Raw genomic sequence first — 15,660 nt, 5'->3', positions numbered from 1 at the left:
GCACCAAAACACGCTGGCCCAAATTGAAAGGCTTTAATGAAGCTTAAGGGCAAGGGATGCCACCGAAGGGCACGCGCTGATAGATCAGTTCATCGCTTTAATTGATGTTTATTTCCGATTGCAGGTGCTTCTAAAATTAACTTAAGGGGTGATTGGGCACAGAACAGGCACTCTCCATTGGTTTGTTGGATTACAGTATGGCTGCAGAGGCACAGGTGGCAAAACTTCAAATGGCAGAGCCGGGGGCAGGTAGACAGCACCCAGCAAATTGCAGACATTGTCATGTTCAGTGTCACAGCGTGGCTGACAGGGCCTGTGGAGCTTGCCGGTGTTGGCAGCAACAAGAATGTGCACGTGTGATACTATAGTTCTGGATTAATGAGAGATAAGACTTAGCCAGAGAGCATTGTCATTGTAACACACAATTCATCAAATGCCAAATAACACTACTGTAAAATCTCAGCAGGGTTGTAGCTGACAAACTACACAGAGTTTGTTTTTTCCCCACTCCTTACATTTTGTGGTGGAAACTGTTGCTGCATCGAAACCCAGAGTGACAGTATTGTCCTTCTGTGTCTTTTGGCTTGGATGCAGTTTGCTTGGCGGCAGCAGCTGTATGTGGTGGACAGCAAGTCCAGACTTAGACAGTATCATCCAGTGCTAATGAGAGACAGTCCTCCCATGAGGCTAGCAGAGATGTAGCAAGGTTCAGAGAGTTGAATATGAAGCCTGCAGGGGGTTCATCCAATTACCAAACAAACTTGCTATGCTGTTTTCAATTAATTTCTTACAGATTTTCAATTAGCACTTTTAGAGTCTATGAGTGTAGAAACACAAGTTTGGGAGTTGTCATTTAGTAGCTGTAACATGTGGAAGAAAGACTGTACTTATAACATTCTTTGTTAATCATTAGTATGCTGTGCGAAAAGACAGTTTTCTTTCCAATGAGTGTGGCGTGGTATTATTTCGCTGTAAGCCTCTGTAGAAATTGGAAAATGAGTGTCTGTTTACCTGTTAGTACACACTTAACACCGGTGCCTTTGTATCACAGTAATGCAGAGATAAAGGCAGAATGCCATTTCACTGGTGTTGTCAAGTTCTAATCCCTCAATTACCGTTGTGTATTTCTCCATCTACACATTTTCACAGGCCTATACAGAATCCAATATGGGAGATTTTCGCAAGTCAAGTGTGTTGTTCAAGAAATTAGATTAGTTTTTGAACCTGTGACGAATTCCTTAGTTGTACCTGTCAAAAGTGAAGGCTCCCTGTTGGCCCTTATCAAATTCAGCAAATTCATTTTCTCTCCAGGTAGGGAGTCACGCCGGTTGGAGGTTATTATTCTGTTTGTTTGTCAGCTTGTGATTTTATGCTACCAGCGAGGAGTGGCTGCTTTGCATCCATTGCCTGTTGTCTGCCGCCACCTGTTCCTTCATTATCTGGACACATATTACTCTATCTTTTTGTGGATAGAAACTTCTGATCCGTGGGGGAGTTCACACTGTAATCTGCTTTTTCCAATTAGACCTTGGATATATAGTCAGAGGGAAGTGAGGAGATTCAATTATCCTGTTCAGGGTGGAGGATGAGTGAATTTTCTTTTTTTAGAGGGGGTTATTTTTGCTTTTATGCTAAGAAACTCGAAAATACAAGGCTCTGACATGAGTGGCACTGCACACAACACCTGCAGAGGCTGTTGTAGTGCTTTAATGCTGCTGCCAAGTCTGTTCAGTGTACACATTGCAGACTGGGTCTCTTCCCATGCTGTTGTCTACAGCAGAGCGCTGTGCTGGGAGACGGCACACCAGGCCAGGCTCGCTTCATTTTGAGTCACGGTGCAGTGGGTACAGGCAGCCTCGGGCTTTCACAGTCCCGATGCTCATAATGCATTCTTCATGAGGAATTAAATGAATGTAAGAATACAAACACACAAGGCAGAAAATGAATGTGATCTAAATGCCAGGCCCCCATGCTGTGAGCAGGCTTAAGCAACAACGCTGGAGGAGGATGTTTGCTCAATGCCAGCCTCATTAAATCCAACAGCCCAGTCCCTTCGACTGGCCCGCAAAGTTGAGACAGAACGACACAAAAAGGTCAGGAGGTGGGATGAAATGAAATAAGAAAGGGAGAAATTGTGCCGTTAACACCGCCACGTCGGGGTATTGATTTAGCTAATTGAAATGGCATCGAGGGAGAAACACCAGATGGGTCTCCTCTGGCCTGAGGTGGGGGGCTGGCTGCCTCTGATAGAATCCCATCTGAGACACACTGTCCCTGGGGTCCATGCTGATGCCTCCCTTCATTTTCCAGGCTCTTCCCCACAGTTATCTTTTCCCAACACATTCTCTCGGTTGTGTTAATAGAATGTTTTAAAGTCACTTTCCACATGGCTTAATCGAATAGTTTACATGCAAAGCCTCTGAACAAAAACTTGTTTGTGTCTTGCATTTAGAAAAGGATTTTTATTGTCTTTGTTTATAAGGAAAACTACATAAAACAAAAAAATTAAGTGAGGGAAGGATCAGACTGATGTTAGAGTGGTGCAGGAAATAATGTTGGCAGGACCGATACTGTATATGACTAAATATTATGTAAGTTCTGCTGCGGCAGTCATGACTAACCAAACTATAAAGTGTGTGACAGGATTGGCACTGCCCTCTCAACGACACTATTGCTTAGCAGGTACTGTTTAACATTTCATGAAGGACTTTGAAAATAGGACACACTTACTTGAAGTAAGGCTGTGAGACTGTGTGTATTCAGTGGCTGAATACACACTCTCTTACTGCCATATTCAGCTTCACAGGGGCACAGCCTAAGTGTGTTTGTTTCTGCTCTGCTTTGGTAATGTGGCCCCTGCAAGTAGCAGTTGACCTGTAGCCTCCCCCTAGCTTTGTCAATTTCAATTTGTACAGAGAGTGCAATAACAGGTGTGTGCAGCATCACTCCTTAGCCTCGTCTTCTCACTGGGTCCCCTGCACTCACATTTCAAACTCCTACACCCACAGTAAATATGGAAATCTAAATCAAAGCCTGAATTTGTTCTGACCCTGTCAGGATGAGACATTTTGTGAAAGATGAATCCAAGTTGTGATTATGGAGTCCTTTTCTCCCCGTGCCTTTGCTTTTATGATCTTACTAATCATATCTTGACTGCCCCCTGGCTGCCTGTGTCCTTCTGTCCTGGTGGTGCTCATTGCTCTTTCCCAGCATGCATTGCCTGTAATTAAATAGGAGCCAGGTCCTCTTGACAGTCTCTGTAGCTGCTTTCTCTGCCTAGCAGCCTCCTCATCCTCTTCCTCCCTCTCTCTCTCCGTATCTATCTCTCTGTCTTTAACTCACACACACTCTTCCTCTCTCTCCTTGCCTGGATGTCATATGAGGAACTGACTCTGGTCTCTGTCTTTCAAATGATTTAATTGGATGCAAACTCAGGAGCACGGACATCAATACGGAACTATATCTGCCATAAGGCAGAGCCATTAGTCAATACTTCACCCTCCACATGCCGAAGGCTTTTGTCAGACCTAATTACCCAGTATTGTATTCAGTGGAGCTGCACCACTGGGGGACTGGGACTCCTGTGGGATCTGGTTAGGATCACAGTTCACTCCCTGAGTATACAGTGGAGTTAGAAAGTTCACAAAGCAAATATCACTCACTATTCTCTTCCATTTACCACTGACAGCTAAATGACTGCAGTCATGAGAGCTACACACATTCACTTCCACTGACTTCCTTGGCCCAGAGATAGGAGGTCATAAAGGCTCGACTATTGTGTACAATGGACATCAGATGACAGAAATGAATGACATGCACACCACTGTTTCTTCTTTGAGGCGATGAAAAGAGGCAACACTCACATGTTTTTATAAAATAAGGGTGATGCACGGAAGCACATAAGCTCTACATCTTTTGAAAATGGAGCCCGCATTTTGTTGTAGGTCATTTCCCGAGGGAAACACACGCATTGTATGGAAGCTATTTTCAAACCACAGAATAAAATATGCTAATGTACTGCATTCGGCAACCTTGTTTATACAGTAAATGACCCATATTTGGGTTATCGTCCGACTGATTTGTCTTCAATGTCTTAACATGTATGCACAATTGAAGCTCAAGCATCATATATTGTGGTAAGAATTGTCAGGCATATGGAACAATGTCATTGAGCGACCTTAGAATAGATGAAATTTGTATTTTGTCCTTTAGTTTTAGGTAAATCCACGTAATTTTCCCAAACTACTGGAGCAGAATATGTGTTTTTGCCTGGCTGTCTCCTTTTAGTTTTTCCGAGTGAATAATTATAATAAAAATAATGGAAATCATTTATTCAGTCTAAGAATATTCACAGACAGTTTGCGAACAAAACACAAACTCATTAGCTTGTTGGCCAGCGGAAGTGGCAGGTGCAATCTGTAAAACACTACTGACTTTAAGTAACTGAGGTAGTTGTAAATGTTTGTGTTATTAGTTGTCCTACTTGGTTGAAACTTGTATAACCCATTCGACCTATTTAATCTATATCAAGACTGTTTGTTTGATGTATATTTGCTTGCTTTAATCTCCATTAAGCCATTGAAAAGTGAAATGATAAACTGCCAAACATTTTATATAAGGATGCAAATCAAATAACGTTCCAATTTACAGATTGAAGTTAAGCTGCATTTTTCACAGACCTTTTTATCTGTGCCCCTCTAGGGTGCCTCGTCCAGTCTGGTGGTCAAATTCGCAGACACTGATAAAGAGCGGACCCTGCGCAGGATGCACCAGATGGCAGGCCAGCTCGGCATCTTCAGTCCCATGACCATCCAGTTTGGGGCCTATGGCGCCTACTCTCATGCTGTAAGTCTCAGCCCGGCGGGGGAGGAGACGGTGAGCTTTAAAACAAGAAAAATGTTGTGATTTGAATTCCCTGTTTTTATCCCACTAGGCATGTGACCCTCAAACAACTTTTTAATTATTTACACCAGTAAATGACTGTAAGAGTCCACTATTTCAGAGACTAACAGAAAAAGCTGTACTACTTCCTGTATTGTGTCTTTGTATCCCTTCATTTGTCCAGGGAAGCTGCTTATCATGTATGCTCAGCACTACACCGTTTTACTTTCCGTAGAGAGCATCCGTTTCAAATTCATTACCCATTCCCATATTTCCTGACTAGTTCCCTGAATTTTAACCGCCACTCCAAGCCTGCCTCTTTAACATTTCGTTCACATACACATGTGCCTTAACACTCAAACTGAGGTGCACTTCATTACCAGGCAACCAAAAGCCACTCACCCCTTACCCTTATTCCTGCCACTCCACCCCAGCCCCATTTCATATTCACACATGAAAGCCACAGCTTGGAGTCTGTGAGATCTCACTGTAGCCAACATCTCACCCTGACAGGTGTGGATCGCCCACTCATGTACAATCTCTCCATTAACTCTGCCACTGGGGTGGAGTTAAACATATACCTTACGTACAGATTCGCATAGTCTCCAGCTTGCTAAATTCATCCCACCACATAGCCTTTATCTTGTGTCAGTATAATGAGCACAAGGCCAGAGCGGTGTTACACGAGCTGGGGAGCAACGCTGCAGGGCAACACAGACCACTCAGTACAAGAACAAGGCATGGGCCAAGCAAACAAAGATGTGAGAGTAAACATGCTCTGGTCCTGCGGCTATTTCACCCTCCTTTCCCTTTCTGTCCTTCCCTCCATCCCTCCCTTCCACCCACTGCTCTTTAATCCTACAGCAGATGATGCAACAGCAAGCAGCCCTGATGGCAGCAACACAAGGGTCCTACCTGAACCCCATGGCTGCCATCGCCGCCGCGCAAATGCAGCAAATGGCAGCTTTCAATGTCAACGGCCTGGTGGCTACTCCCATGACACCGTCCTCAGGTATTTGCTCATAAGCACAGACAAGCGCACCAACTGACTCGGTTGCAAGAACACATGCAATAACACACACGTGCAGGGCTTCTCGCGCCATTTTTCACTGCTGACCTGGAACATTTTCATCATTAGCAAGAATTATAGAAGGAGTAGTAATGTATTCATTCAAGGCCTTTCTGGTTTTGCCCTTGTTACATGTTTTAAGATGTGGGCTCTCTTTTCTGGGCTGAGTTGCTAGTGCTGGATTAAAGGAAGAAGAGCCCTTACTGTATATTGAATGGGGCATGATGGGAGAAAATGCACAGCCACATCATGTCTCTTTGTCTGTCTGCCGCTCTCTCTCTCCGTGTCTCTGTGACAGTGTGTGTTTTCTGGGAATACTGCCAATCCGATGACTTTGGATGCAGAGTCCTTGGCTTATACAATATAAGAGCAAAGATTTGTGTGAGATAATCCTGGACCCCAGTCTGAACTATCTTTTTGGCCCTTGTCATGAGGAGCTTTGATGGCTCGACACTAAGTAGGCAGACTGCCTGAAGGCGGGGTCATTGCAAATGTATTAAATAAAGTGGCTTGATGCTGTACCTGGCATTTGTAATCCACAAAGCCTACATACACTAGGTAATACCTATCAAACATAATCCTACATGACTTAAATGCCCTTCACTTGGATTAGAAAAATAATAAAAAACCTTTCAGCATAAAAGGGCACTGACAAGGTGACTATGAGACATTATGCTACCTGTTATTGTGAGTCTAATTTGTACTACTACTTAAATAACTAAAGTATAATTTTGTTGCTCAAGTGACAATAATAAACCTTTAAACAGGGCTATGATGATTGAATAATAAATGTCGGATGAGTAAGAGTCAGGGTTAGCTTTTGTCCCCCACACCTTCACATTTGAACCAGTGTTCTACTCTGTCGGGTTTTAGCAATTGTTCAGGCTTAATTGGTACCAATTTTACCAAACAGTACCATGATGGTGGTTCAAAAGGTGCACATTTTTGCTTATGATGGCCCATGATGTGGGTGTAATTAAACATTACATTAGTGTGAAAATGTACATTTGAGTAGAAAAGTCTCTCACACCTCTATTAACGAGCTTTTAGCATGTGTAGCGAGCTCCCTGCAGTTTCCCGTAATGACTCTGTATCTATTTGCAGGCACCAGCACACCCCCAGGCATCTCTGCCACAGCCGTGCCCAGCCTAGCCACCACGATCGGGGTTAACGGATTCAGTACTCTCCCCCCTCAAAGCAACGGGCAGCCCACCTCCGAGCCCATCTACACCAACGGTATTCACCCTTACCCAGGTGAGCCAATTAAGATCTACGATAAAAGAAACGTCCCATTTTTTAACATCTTAAGTCCTCTGACCCTGACACTCACAATTAGCAGCTTGTAGTGATGGTGAGGACAGTATTATTCTGGTGTTGAACTTGATATAAATAAAAACATCACCTATAAAAGAGGCACAGGAATGAACTCAGGAATTAGACAGCACTTTAACACGGTCTCCCTGTCTTGAAGTCACCTGATTTTGAAGGTTGTTTTGGTTAAAAGCGTTAATGTCTGGGGTTAACACAAGTTTAAAAGATTCTCAAGTTTTGTTCTACCACATAAGAAACATCAGTAAATACCCCTTCTGTAAATGCGTGAAGCTTTTATGTATTACAAAAACAGACGAGTAAATGTCATCACGCCAGAAAAGTAGCCGCCTTTAGCTTAGCGGTGATGATTTACAGTCATGCGACCGTGATGAAGTTGGTTTAAAGACTAACGTTACCTTTTACTTCTCTCCATTGCATTTGTGCTTCAAAAATCATAAACGTGTTGTTAGTAAGTGGAGATTATCCTAAAGTAGGTATCATAAATGTGCAATCCTCCCAAATCCAATTAGTTGAGGGAACCCTATGCAATGCAAACTTCCAGGTCAGGTCAGCACTGTACTCTCCACTATGCAAGTTCAACATTTCAGTGGTGACACATTGATTTATATGTCAGGGCACTGTTAAAAAGTTGACAAGAGTGCTTTTTTACTTCACACTCTCATTACATCTCCTTCTGATTTGAACTGAAGTGTTTAAGGCTTGAGGGTCAATCAACAGTGTCTCTGGCAGATTTCTGAGCAGCCAGCCCTAGCATCATGATGAATCCATCACTTCATCCATCAGTCCATTATGGTTAATTTGATGTGTCTCAGCCCGTCCTCGGCTTCTTAATGTTGTCTGGGACTGATTCCTGAAGAATTGACAGACACGCACTCCCTGTTTCTACATTATGCAGAGGCAGCTGCAATTGTAATGAACTACAAAGTGGTTTGTTTGGCATGTTGTTAATATTTGATGCAAACATCTGGGGCAAACAGGCATTTTGAAGAACTGAGATATGACAACCCAAATGTCTCCCGCTCCCTGTGTGATCTCACCCCCTGACGGTTCTCTGCAGCTAAACCAATTTCTGTCTTGCACTTTAACAATATCTCCTTGTATTTTTTTTTTTGTCTCTGCGTCTGTCTTGACCATTTCCCATCCCCTCTTTGTCGCTTTCCTCTTTGTCACCCCCCTTTCTCTGTCTCTTGTTTCGTCTCTCTTGCAGCACAGAGTCCAACGGTGAACGACCCTCTCCAACAGGCTTATGCTGGCGTCCAACACTACGCAGGTGATCTGTCTCTCCTACCTCCTCTTCTCTCTCACTCCCTCCATCTGTCCTCTCCCCTTTCCCCTCTCCCCACTCTCTTTTTTCTGTTTGCCACATCAGTGGACACTATGACAGATAGAGATAGCTTGACGACCAGCCAATTTTCTCCAGGATTAAACTACTTTACATTAGGATTGCGAAAGGATTTAGAGTTGACTTTATTATACACCCACAAAGAAAAAACTTAATTCTAAAAGTACACAGAGAGCTGAGGTTATGAACCTGACATTGCCTCCTACATGAGAGATGACATAAACCTCTCATAACCACAGCTCTCGGCCTGACATCGGCTCTCATTAATAAGGTGCAAGTCTCCCTTTCTTTCTTTTGTGTCTGCTTAGTTGAACTGCACTCCACTCTCACTTTTTCCACACTCTTTGTGTAGTGATCCACCATCCAAATGAGCCCTGGCTCCCAGTCATAATGCAATTTATTTATGCAATGTCTAGAGAACGCAAATGAACAATGGAATAATGATTTGAGTTTTGTTGTGTCAAATATGAAAATGGAGATGTGAAAAATTCCACTGTGGTTCTCCCTTTGCAACAGCAGCCTACCCTGCCGCCTATGCGCCAATCAGCCAAGCGTTCCCCCAGCAACCAACCATCATTCCCCAGCAACAGAGGGAAGGTAAGAGCGAGCAAGCGCGCCCACCCAAGATAAAAGGTGATAATTGCCATGTTCCATTCTAATGTAGCTGCGCTGCTTTGAATTAGCGAGGGAGGGGAAAAAGCTGGCTGGGGAAAATGTGAGAAAAAGGCTCCCCATTTAAAGAGAAGAACATTAGCAGTGAGATGGAAAGTTACTCTGTCATTATTCAAAAACTGCACTAATTCAAACTTGCAGCGTTGGACTGCTTAATCAGTCCATTACAATGTGTTTAAGTGGTTATAAATATTCATCAGATTAATTAGCTGCATGCATAATCATTTATTACCATTCCTGGTGTAGTGTTCGCTCTTATGCCACAGCATCAGATGTAATAAAGCATAGGATATACTGTGATGGTAAATCACTCTCATTCGTCAGTCTCAATTATTCATCTATATGATTGTATGAGACAGCATAGAGTGGGATGAATATTCAATATAGGAACAAATTGAGACGAGAAAAAGTTAGAAAATGTTTGCACTTTGTTTTGTTGATGTGAGTGCATGCCATGGTCACAGTGCAAGTGTTCAAGGTTCAAGGGGTTTTATTGTCATGTACACAATAGCTGCAGTATAGTTCTGGCAATGAAAATCTTAGGTCCTGAACTTCTCCAACAATGCAACATAATATGGCATAAGACAAAATAAGAAAATTGAAATTAAAATAAAACTAATAACAGTGCAAAATGAAACACAGTAGGATACATCTGAATTAAATAGTGCAGGTTATTTTGCTAAACTAGTCTAATAAGTAGTGCAGATGGAGTATACGCTAGCAGAAAAATGTATGAATGAAGTAAAGACTTATCCTCAACGTCAGCATTCGCTTAACATGCAGGCATAGTTTTCAGTAGGACATCTCACCGCTACCTTGAAACGCTTTCATCATTAGAAAGAATTATTGAAGTCATGGTCCCTGATACACACTCAGACACAGCGACACACACACACTGTCTCTGTTTCTTTTTCTCTTACACACACGTAGAGCTATTCTTGGTGTAGTCGGTGGCCTGTGAGTTCTGGGTTTTGGCTGCACTCCCAGCTTGTCTGAGTCCACTGCCACAGTCTGCAGCCCTGTCATTAAAAGACACCTAAACCTAAATATACAGGCGCTGTCGAGCCTCAGCTTCAACCTCCTTGTGAAAGCTAACAATTGCAACAATACAATCTATCAGTCTGTGTCTGTGTGTCAAGGAAAAATCCCCCTTCCAAATCCCAAAATGTTATCTTACACAGACAATTCTTTCACTGTGCCCTTTGAAAATATTTGTCCTTTTCACTTCAGAAGAGCATCTTAGACAGCACGGCGAGAACAATACCACTGACTCAGCAAATATAAGGAATGCTGTCCTGCCAAAAAACGTGTGGATGAACCTAAAATGCCCACATTTTTTGGCAGGGTTGCTTAAGTTCCTTGCCAACTTCACCAAATGTGTTCAACATTGCAATTGCAAGTTTTTAGTCACTTGACTGGCCCGGAGACCTGGAGGGTAAAACACCATGCTAACTTTAAACTCCAAAGAGCTACAAGCGTGTCAAATCCTCAAATTTTACAAGCCAAGATTGTTAAGATCTCATCCCAAAAAGAAGAAAAACAAAGATGTATGAACATACAGCGAGTCTGAGGCACGTGTGACCCATATACAGCTTCCACGGCGGTATTTCAATCATTAAAAGTACTTCTGCAGAAGCTGTACTTTGGCGATGTTTACAGATATCTAGTGGAGAATCCATCTACACTGCTGTCAAGATTAAAGCGTATAAAAGTACAGACAGTTATCTGTACTTTACATCTAATGGGTCAAAAATGAGGTCCTTTGGGAGGTGAAGGACAAGAAATGCATCATCATTAAATAGTATTTGAGTGCTTTCAAAGGCAATATAGTTCAGACAACACAGCATCTTGTGATATAGATTAAATATACCTTTTTTTCCCCCTCCATTGTCAGGTTAACCACACATTTTTTAATAACCCACAGCCTGGGATGCTGTGGAGAAGGAGGGATTGATGGGATTTGGCCCCTGCATTTGTACTGCAGGTTTAGGAGAAGTGTGCTCCCCTGGGACAGCAGCACATCTAATTGCACAAATCCACAATGTCCTCCTTTCTCTGGTTTCTTTCTGAGAGGGGATTGTGTAGAAACACAGCCCAGACTTGTCTCCTTTTCGGTTTGTTTATCCAATTGTACAACAACTATCTGGCATTTTGGCCAACAGTGTGGTAAAAGTTGAGCTGTCTTTGGCAGGAAGTGGAAAGACGCTGTGTTTCTCCCTCCAGGCGTGAGTTTCCATAGTACAGGGAAAATTGGTACAAACTATTGATAATAAAACCCCCTTTAAGAGCATTGGATTATATCACATTACGGTTAATGACTTAATCAGAACCATTTTAGAGAAAATAATCAATGCATGGAGGGATAGAGATACATGCTGCCTACCTTACCCACAATGCAACTTAAAGTTCAGTCAAATATTTGGCTGTGTTGTGCGTTAATGGAGCCTCTAGCATAGCTTGCCTCAAGCAGGGATTAGGAGCAGGCTACAGAGGTCTTGTAAACTCAAACATTTCTTACTCCATATATTTTAAAAGCTGTATCTTAACTCTCAACTGAAGCTATTTCAAGTGACATCACTTGAGGCAGTTTATCAGACTTTGTGCAACTCCCTCTGGAGCCACAAAAGGCTTTATACAACTTTTTTTCCCGATATGCAGTCACACTTCACAGGACCTGTAAACAGACTTTGATATGTAAAGTTATTGGAGTTGGCCTCTCAAAATAAATATTGATAAATTATGCATGTGAATCGAACCAATTTATTTATCATCCTAAACTGTGCATACAAGTCATATAACAAATGCAGTTCAACATATGAACACGCACTCAAAAGGTAATTATCTCACTGTGGACAAAATAAAAGATACAGCAAAGCTAATATTTCCTCTACATAGCTTAGTTTACAGACTTGCACGCATGGAAAAGGAAGTATTATGTTCTTGCAATCATCAATCATTTTTAAACTTCTCGACCGTCCTCTCACTCTTTTTGGGAAATGCCTTCCCCTCAAACAAACCACTTCTTGTTTAAAGTATGAGTTCTCTAAGTCACCTAAAGCTAAACAGACAGAACCGAGATTCAGACTTTAAATGTTGAAAAAAAAAGAAGAAATTCCACACTCCGTCAACCAGTGTGTGTGTGTCCTCTATCTCGCAGCGGCAGAGCATCAGTACAGCCAGCCACCAGTGCAGCTCTCTTATCAGCCTTCTCACCAGCCCCAGTCTCATCTCGTCATGCTATCACCCTGAGCAATGAGACAGGAGAGAATGCTAGCCAGGCAGCCAGCAGCTGCAAGCCCACTGTCCCCGAGTCCATCACATCTCTCTCCCTCTCTCTATCGCTTTTTCTCGGGCCATGGTTCGCTCTCTTTCCTTCCAGTTCATTCCTCCCTTTATCCAGATTGGCCTGTACAATATGTGGCAGCTGGGTGGAGGAGTGTGGAGGGATGGAGAGAGAGAGAGAGATTGGAAGACAGTCCTACTGTCACACAGTAATTGGGACAAAAACTTGGCTTATGCTCTACCTCCTCCTCCTCTCTTTCTCTGTGACTCAGTGTTTCTATTTCTCAATATAACCATCTTAATATTTCTCTTCCAATCAAACTCTGCGTTTTTTTATTCACCCTGTTTTGTATTTATCTTATGTCTTTCTCTGCGGCTGTGCATTGCAGTTGCCGGCCCATTTCCTGATTCAATAGTCAAACTTAATTGTATAAAATTATCCATTTAAGGGCCTCCTACACTCCATACAGTGGTTCGGGAATAGGAGTACTCGGATTTAAATGAGCTGACCAAACCTGAGTGTGACCTTATAATATTTAGAAAAGGTTTTAAGAGTGTGTGTACTCCACAATAACTAGCTTTCCCACAACTAATGCTTGTGCCACAGCTAACATAATAACAATTTGGTGTTTACATGGCTCCTGCGTTCCTTAGATTACTCTCTTGATTGCTTTATCGAGTCATTCTTCCACCTGTGTTATTATTATTATGGTCAGCCTCTCTCTCTCTCACTCTGTTTATGCCCCCATATAACCTTCTTGTTGTTTTCCTCTCATCACCAGGGCCAGAAGGTTGCAACCTGTTTATTTATCACCTGCCCCAGGAGTTCGGAGACGCGGAGCTCATGCAAATGTTCCTGCCTTTTGGCAACGTCATCTCCGCCAAAGTGTTTGTGGACCGAGCGACCAATCAGAGCAAATGTTTTGGTAAGACAGACACACACACACACACACAATTTGGTTTAGCTTCATAATGAAAAAACAAGAGTGTGTTGGGATGGTGGTGTAGGCTCTAATTGCATAAAATCAGTGATGGAAAAAGTACTTTTACTAAAGTTGTACATTAACCACATAAAAAAATACTCTGATTCAAGCACAAGTCCAAAATCTTACTTGAGTAAAATACAAAGTTAAAAGCATTGAAATATAATTCAAATGTAAATAATAAAAGTCCTTGTAATACAAAAGGGCCCATCATATTTCACATAAACTAAATCATTGCAATAGGATTTTTGATGCATTAATGTTGACTGCTGGTAAGACAGCTCATTCTATGGACTTTCTATACTTCTGCTGGATATTTTAACTTACATTTGTTTGGAAATGTTTATTTATTTGTGGATTATATTTGGTTTTTACCAATGATCTGTATCTGTAAAGTAACTACATGGCTAAAATGTAGTGGAGTAAAAGTATAAAATTGCATAAATTGAAGGTATACTGTACCTACCTCAAAGGTGTACTTAAATTCAGTTGTTGAATAATTGTACTTCACTACATTCAACCTCTGCCTGAAATAACACATGCCACACCCACCATGACTCCTTGATAAAGTCACTGACCCAAACACCTTTCCAGATTTTGGCATTTGCTCGAAACATAAATTCTCAGCGTCTCCATCTCACCATTCCTAACACAATGAGGATCCATCTCCACTTCTCTGCCATTCCCAGACTCTTTACCAAGGAGAAAAAAACAGACCCCCCCTATAGGCCTCCAGCGGGCAACCTAGCCACATCCTGCCATCCCTCCCCTCTTTTTTTCTCACCTCCCACACAGCAAACCAGTTCATCAGGGTGGAGGCGGTGCAGGTGGAATCCATGGGTTTAAAGAGATAATAATAGACTGGTGTGGGCCTTACTGTTGATTCAGTTGGACAGCAGCACCCAGGAGACAGGCAGAGAGAGAGAAAGACTCCCAGCATTGGCTTTCTTTCACTTTCCCTTCAACATGGCATGTCTATGAGGCTTTCTCTTCCTCTCTTTTCCACCCGTCTGTCTCCTTCTGTCCATCTCAGGGCTCTCTCTGCCTAACATTGTGTGCTCTCCTCTAAACATATGCCTCCCGCTATCACTATCCGTCAGTCAACAAGGGGGAAGGACAAAGGGGCGTTGACCTCATCAGTCTCACCGGCTTATTTTCAACGGCTTGTAATTAAGATCTTGGCTGAAAAACAGCAATTTAACCCATGATTCTTTTGTGAGTTTTTTTTTTCACTCATTTCTCCCTCCTTTTTATAGCAGAAACCCCGGGGCTCCTTTCGTAAGACATTAACAAATTAGGCAGCCGAAGATGCTGTGCATTAAGGGGGATAAGTTATTAGGCCAGTAAGAACTTGGAACACTTGATCTTAAAAATGTGTGTTTAGCCTTGAAGATGTGGTTAACGGGCACTATAGACCTACCGTACACGTGCAGATGAACGGAAGCGAAACTATTTATAGATGTAGAAATAAAAGACTGATTAATTGACAATGGTTCACATGTACACGTTGGGCCTTGTGCACATGGGTGAATAAAACATACTCAGTTTTCACAGCAAAAACTGACATTTTATACACACTAATTGAAAGTAAATTACCTTCCTGTTAGTCGAGGAAATCATTTCCAAAGCATTGTTTAAATAGGATGACATGAAAAGATAATTAAGACAAGTTATTTATTTGTCCCTATATTTATTCACATCTATAACATACAAACAATCCGGTCTGTGTGTCAGTATTAAGTCTACCCAATACCTTTCTTTATCGTAATATAAATCTTAAAAAATCCTGACCTCAAATTCAACCCCTTAATGCTGATTACTGTCTGAAAATATGGCAAGTTTGCTAATGTAAAATCCAGAGTTTTCCTGGAAAGATAAAGTATGAGGGCGCTAACGTCACTTCCGGTCAAAATTACGGAGAGATGCTGAGTCATATATTGCACCTCAAACAACAAATAAATCCCGGGGTGTGTTTTTTTTAAAATTTGTATATAGAAGCAAGGAGAGTAAAAGAAAGGATGTAATTCAGAAATCACAGTTTCAGTGTAAGCCTGCTGCCTGCCACTCAACCACGGGCAGACCCACCGGACATCCATTCC

General features: G+C 42.2%; 1 protein-coding gene across 1 annotated transcript in view; it reads left to right on the top strand.

The window, feature by feature from the left end:
* Positions 1 to 15,660, top strand: part of celf6 (CUGBP Elav-like family member 6) — a 137,807-nt gene that overhangs the window by 105,513 nt on the left and 16,634 nt on the right. The window contains exons 6-11 of the mRNA XM_063882009.1: positions 4,702 to 4,845; positions 5,749 to 5,893; positions 7,055 to 7,204; positions 8,490 to 8,552; positions 9,144 to 9,221; positions 13,361 to 13,504. Coding sequence (XP_063738079.1) covers positions 4,702 to 4,845; positions 5,749 to 5,893; positions 7,055 to 7,204; positions 8,490 to 8,552; positions 9,144 to 9,221; positions 13,361 to 13,504 — 724 coding nt within the window. The remainder of the gene's footprint in view (positions 1 to 4,701; positions 4,846 to 5,748; positions 5,894 to 7,054; positions 7,205 to 8,489; positions 8,553 to 9,143; positions 9,222 to 13,360; positions 13,505 to 15,660) is intronic.

This window comes from Eleginops maclovinus, chromosome 4 (assembly GCF_036324505.1).
Source record: "Eleginops maclovinus isolate JMC-PN-2008 ecotype Puerto Natales chromosome 4, JC_Emac_rtc_rv5, whole genome shotgun sequence".
NCBI lineage: Eukaryota > Metazoa > Chordata > Actinopteri > Perciformes > Eleginopidae > Eleginops > Eleginops maclovinus.
The sequence above is the reverse complement of the archived record's forward strand: the minus strand, read 5'-3'. Positions and strand labels throughout refer to the sequence as shown.